The 6,315-nt window shown below is 40.1% G+C and overlaps 1 protein-coding gene across 2 annotated transcripts in view; it reads left to right on the top strand.

The window, feature by feature from the left end:
- Window positions 1-6,315, top strand: part of SCARB2 (scavenger receptor class B, member 2) — a 60,375-nt gene that overhangs the window by 48,113 nt on the left and 5,947 nt on the right. For both annotated transcript variants that reach the window (XM_011966205.1, XM_011966204.1), the window contains 3 exons: window positions 961-1,079; window positions 2,470-2,543; window positions 4,696-4,747. In XM_011966205.1, coding sequence (XP_011821595.1) covers window positions 961-1,079; window positions 2,470-2,543; window positions 4,696-4,747 — 245 coding nt within the window. The remainder of the gene's footprint in view (window positions 1-960; window positions 1,080-2,469; window positions 2,544-4,695; window positions 4,748-6,315) is intronic.

Here is a 6,315-nt window from a genome sequence, read left to right as displayed (position 1 = left end):
ATATTAAATTTATAACATAAGCACTTATTTGGTTCTTAAAATGAATAGGAAAGGAAAAAAACCCAGAATCTTTGTGATCTGGTTAGAGGCTGGGTGTATAGCACAACCACAACCAGGCTAACTCTTAAAAAATTATATAAGCCAGGTGTGGTGGCTCAAGCCTGTAATCTCAGCACTTTGGAAGGCTGAGGTGGGCAGATCACTTGAGGTAAGGAGTTTGAGACCAGCCTGGCCAACATGGCGAAACACTGTCTCTACTAAAAATACAAAAAAATTATCTGGGTGTGGTGGCGCATGCCTGTAGTCCCAGCTATTTGGGAGGCTGACGCAGGAGAATCACTTGAACCCGGGAGGCAGAGGTTGCAGTGAGCTGAGATTGTGCCTATCTTTGGTTAAAAAAAAAAAAAAAAAGAAAAAAAAAACCACCACAATTTTTTTTTAAATTTTAGAAATAACAAGAAATAAAAAGCCCACTTACTCCTAGAGAATTGTAGTTGAAACTAGTGCTTTGAGGTACAATACCCCTCATTCACTTAGTATTCTGCCTTCATAACCTGATGGCTAGCTGTCCCTGGGTAAATTTTGTAACTTTTGTGAACCTCACTTTCTTCAAATGCAAAGTGAGGCTAATAGTTCTAACTTCATTGGGCTGTTGGGAGCATTAATTAAAATAATGTATATGAAGCACTTTAACTTCTGTAAATATATGTTGAAGAATAAATAATTCAGCCTGAACTTCAGTATATAATGAGGAATAAAAAATTGGGGGTAAATGAGATGTCAGAAAATGAAGTATAAATCCTTAACTAGGAGGTAAAGAATGGTGTTTTAGCCTGCCCAAGTTAATTTATATGTAGCTTTTAAATTTTTCTTTAGGAACCAGGCTGTGGCCAGGAACTTTTATATTCAGCTTAGATTTTAAGAACAGCATCATTCATTTCTGTTTTCCTTCAAACGCAGGTGCACCCATCATTATGTCTTTCCCACACTTTTACCAAGCAGATGAGAGGTTTGTTTCTGCCATAGAAGGCATGCACCCAAATAAGGAAGACCATGAGACATTTGTGGACATTAATCCTGTGAGTACATACTTCCTCCTGGTAAAAGAGCATATGTTTTATTCTGTCTATACAGTGTTCACCAGTTTAGTCCTGAGCCTTCTTTAAAAACATCCTTACTTTCATATACATATTCAAGTGGGAGAAATTCACCTTAGTGCTGGTGGAGGCAGTGTCTCCTAGCCCTATAATTAGAAGTCTGAATTGTGTGGATTGAATAGCAGAAATACGAGCAAACCTGCCTTTAACAAAAAGCAACAGTGAAAACTCAGTTATTGGAAACTACTGAGATTGGACCCATGTAACCCGGTCAATCTTCTGTTGCTAGCCTTGGACCTCAACATATATTTATTTCTCCCCTTGGGACACAGATCAAAAAAGTTAAAGATGTCCCTTTGCTTCCTCACTGCCAGGAGTATTTTGGTTGAAATATGAATATGTATATTAACCTCAGGCACTTTTGGCAAACTTCTTTCTACAGGTTATTTGAGAGTTTATTATCTTATTAATTATAAAGGTATCAGATATACATAGAGGAGACAGACATATGTGTGTGTGTGTGTGTGTGTGTGTGTGTGTATAATACACATTTAATCCTGTATTCATAGAGGAGAAAAACAAAAACCATGCTAACCACGTCTTCATTTTTGGAATTTGAACATTATAGACCAATAAAAAAAAAAGCAAGAACATTCTTTTAGCACAGTATTTTATGGGTACTTCACACTCTTAGCTACATACATTGCATTTGTATCTGAGAAACCATTGATCTTATGCTCTGGTGAATAAGATCGTGTGTGGTTTTCTCCCTTTTCTCTCTTAGCCATCAGCTGATCAGTTCCCTTGGATCAGCCAAACTGTTAGCAGTGCTTGTCACCAAGGGATGAATGCAGTCTTATAACCTTAGTGCAAAGATGGAGCTGCCCTAAGGAAGACAAGTGCTGCAGTTGTCCCCCATGGCTGTGCTAGGTGGGCCCTATACTTGGATGCCACTCTCTGGCAGTGACCACCACCCTCTGCTTAGCTCTCTGGACAACTGCCTGGAAATCCAGACGTGACAGGCTATCTTTTGGGTCTCCTTCCTGTTGGGAGTCCTTCTGAGGCTGTGCTACTCAGAGTGGCAGCATCCTGGGAGCTTGTTAGAAATGGCCAGTCTACTGAATCAGAGCCTACATTTTAACAGGATTCCCAAGGACCCACATTCATACTCATGTTTGAGACACATTGGTGTACCAGCCACCTAATACATGGTTCTCATTCTGTTCTGGGGATCACTTTTACTTGTTTCCACTCTAACACATGGTAATGGTCACCTTGTTTATCAGGACTACACAGAAATGGTGCTCTATTGAAAAAGTTGTTTGCAGTTTAATAAATCCTAATGTTTCCTTTTCACTTCTCTGATTTGCAGTTGACTGGAATAATCCTAAAAGCAGCCAAGAGGTTCCAAATCAACATTTATGTCAAAAAATTAGATGACTTTGTGTAAGTTTTGTTTCTTTCTATGGAGGAGACAGCAGTTTTGCTCCATTGCCCTTCTGGTGGGGTTGATGGCAGGAGGACTACAGCCTACTTTACCTAAGTCTGCTCACCCCTGCCCTTCAGGGATGGGGCAGGATCAGCATTTTCATGGGTGCCTTGGTCTTGGAATTTACTTGTTGTATTTAATCATACAGTTACAGAGTGCTTCCCATGGATCAGGTATTATTCTTAGCACCTTATGTAGATTCACATATAACCTTGTATTGTCCCCATTTTACAGATGAGGAAACAGAAGCAGAGCGTTTAGGTAATTTGCTAGAGGCCACACAGCCTTACTGTCAAGTCAACTTTTACCCACCCCACTAAGCCTTTCTCTCATGCACCTTGACTCTCTTGGTGTATTAGGCTGTTCTTGTGTTGCTATAAAGAAATACCTGGCCGGGCGCAGTGGCTCACGCCTGTAATCCCAGCACTTTAGGAGGCCAAGGTGGGTGGATCACGAGGTCAGGAGATCGAGACCATCCTGGCCAACATGGTGAAACCCCGTCTCTACTAAAAATTCAAAAATTAGCTGAGCATGGTGGTGGGTGCCTGTAATCCGAGCTATTTGAGAGGCTGAGGCAGGAGAATCGCTTGAACCAGGGAATCAGAGGTTGCAGTGAGCTGAGATTAGTGCCACTGCACTCCAGTCTGGTGACGGAGCAAGACTCTGTCTCAGGAAAAAAAAAAAAAAAAAGAAAGAGAGAGAGAGAGAGAGAGGGAGGGAGGGAAGGAAGTGGGGGAAGGAAAGGAAGGAAGGAAGGAAGGAAAGGAAGGAAAGAAAGACCTGAGATTGGTTAATTTATAAAGAGATTTAATTGGCTCACAGTTCCGTAGGCTGTACAGGAAGCATGGTGCTGGCATCGGCTCAGTTTCTAGGGATGCCTCAGGGAGCTTTTGCTCATGACGGAAGATGAAGCAGGAACAAGGTACATCACATGGGGTGAGCAGGAGCAAGAGAAAGAGGAGGGGAGGTGCCACACACTTTTAAATACCAGATCTCATGAGAACTCACTGTCACAAGGACAGCACCAAGGGAATTGTGCTAAACCATTCATGAGAAATCCACCGCCATGATCCAACCACTGCCCACCAAGCCCCACCTCCAACACTGGGGATTACATTTCACCCTGAGATTTGGGGGAAAAAGTATCCAAACTCTATCACTCAGAGACTTGAGACAGAGTCTCTTCCTCTTCCCCTCTCTCTGTTCCCACTGGTCCCACTTGGGGCCAACCATAACTCTCATTTGTATAGTTATAATCTCTTGAGTCTAGCCTTACCTCCCCATGCTGCAACTTAATTTGGATTCCAAAGTATAATCTCCTGCTCAGATTTTTCAATGGGAATTTTTTAGGAATGAAATAAACAGGATGCAAAACTATGCATAATTATCTATCTATAAAACTTGACTTGTTTACCTCATTGAATTTGCCAGATTTAATACCAGGTGTCATGGCTTTTTCTAAGAAGTAGATGTGGTTTACAAGAATGCATTTTGTCATCTGTGTGTGTATTTCTGAGGCAGTATAATTTAGTAGTTAAGAGCTGGAACCTTAGAATCAAAGTGGAATTACATTTCTGGCTCCATCACTTACTTGTAGTGATCCTAGGCAAATTATGTAGCCTCTCTGAGTCAGAATTTTCTCATCTGTAAACCTAGGACAGTAATACCTACTGCATGTTACTACTGTAGGAATTGAGTGAGATAATATCCCAAAAACACCTGGCACAGAGCTGGTATGTGGTACGTGCTCAGTTGGCTCTTGTTGCAAAGACGGTACTTCAGTGGCCTAGTTACAAAACACTCTGAGGAGTGACAGCTTTGTTCTGTCAACTGGAGCCTTCTCTGATGACTCTAAGGAGAAGAGTAATCATTTTAAGGAATCTGCCTTCAGTATCTTGTGTTTTGATAAACGTACAGCACTTGAATTGCTAGACAGACTGGAATCTAACTTGTGGTGTATATGTTTGCAAAGATAACTAAGAAATCAGTAAATTCTGGGTAATTTAAGAAATAAGTGTACTGGAATCTTCATATAAATGTGTCTGTCCAGGAAAGTGTGCCATTTTGATGAGGATGTCTCTGAAACAATCTCATCCTTTATCTTTGTAGTGAAACGGGAGACATTAGAACCATGGTTTTCCCAGTGATGTACCTCAATGAGGTAAGTCCTGAGACAGAGGGAGCCACGGGTGTTTTCAGACTCAGAAAAAATCCATTATGATGTCTACTGTTGTAGTTATGTGTAAGTTATGACAAAAAGGCAAAAGATTTTTAAAACCTGTTATTCCTCTGAAAATTTCACTTAAATGTTCACATGAATCTGCCTGTGTCTGAGAGCTGATTTGGATAAATGACGGAAAGAAATTTTCCTTCTCAAGAACACTATTTGGGCAAAACTCCCTTTTGGGGAGCTGCTCATGTAAGAAACAAAAACAGGAAAATGAGCCATTGGCAGGCATTGTTGAAGCAGGGAAATAGCTCACACTCAGATAGATGCCAGCTAGACCTTTGTCTCCTCCTCCTTTGAAACCATGCTGGTTTAAGACACCTGTGGTAAATTCTTTTCTGAATCACATATCACGTTTACTGTAGTTACATCTCCTCAGTTTCTCCTGCTTCCACACAGCTTGAGGAAAAAAACACAGGTTTTTTTCTTCAACGAATTCTTGACTGGCAAATTTCTACTTTTTATTGTTTTTCTGTTTCCTAAAAATACTTGCTGTTTCTAGAATATCAAATAACAGAGATTAGCAAGAAAAAGAAAAATTAAAGTCACTATTCACAAAATCTGTGTCAGCCTGATAATATTGTTTCTATTTTATTTTACTCAATGTGTTGTACAGTTTTTTCCAATAACAACTTTAAAAGGTAATCTAATGTTTTACATTTTATAAAACGTGTGCTCTTTATAGAACTCTTAGAAATTTTTTTAAAAATTGATTTAAAAAGTAAATTACTGCTAAGTCCCTCTCTCTCAGAGACAGGTGCAGTTCAGATGTCAACTCCTGATATTTTCGTGTTCTTGCTATTACATAGCTGAAATCATATGATAGATACAATTTTATATCTTTCTTTCTTCATTTAGCATTATATTGGTATTCACATTTACAAACTTTTAAGGGTTTGTGATTACAATTCTAAGATGAGGTTTTTATTGTTTCATAGGAAAACTTCAGGCAATATTTACCAATTCATAGGATCTCTTTGCAATTGCTCCTGGATCATCCATGTTCCTGTTTGTGGGCAGGGGCATGAAAGTAGGTCTTTTTGAATATGCAGAAGGGCCCTTTTCGGCCGTTTCTGTTAAGTTGTGGCATATTTGAAGTCCTTCCACCCCCAACTTCTACTTTGCTTTTTTGTGAAAGACTAGATTAAGTCCAGGTGTGTGGAGTGGAACCTTGTATTTTTGCTGCCTCCTAGGAACAGCTTGATTATTCTCTTCTCTAGAAAAATAAAATATTAGACCTGGAAGTGACCTTGGAGACTGTTGCCGCACCACCTTTTTACCGAGGAGGAAACTCTAGCCAGTTATTGGAAAAACTGTCTTAGAACCCAATCCCCTGACTCGGTCCAGTGAAAAAAATTTTTTTTTTTTTTTTTTTTTTTTTTGAGACAGGGTCTCATACCCTGTGCAGTGGTGCAATTTCGGCGCCTGCAGCCTCGACTTCCTGGGCTCAAGTGATCCTCCCACCTCTGCCTTCCAAGTAGCTGGAACTACAGGTGTGTGCC

Source organism: Mandrillus leucophaeus, unplaced genomic scaffold (genome assembly GCF_000951045.1).
Source record: "Mandrillus leucophaeus isolate KB7577 unplaced genomic scaffold, Mleu.le_1.0 Scaffold75, whole genome shotgun sequence".
Classification (NCBI taxonomy): Eukaryota; Metazoa; Chordata; class Mammalia; order Primates; family Cercopithecidae; genus Mandrillus; species Mandrillus leucophaeus.
The sequence above is the reverse complement of the archived record's forward strand: the minus strand, read 5'-3'. Positions and strand labels throughout refer to the sequence as shown.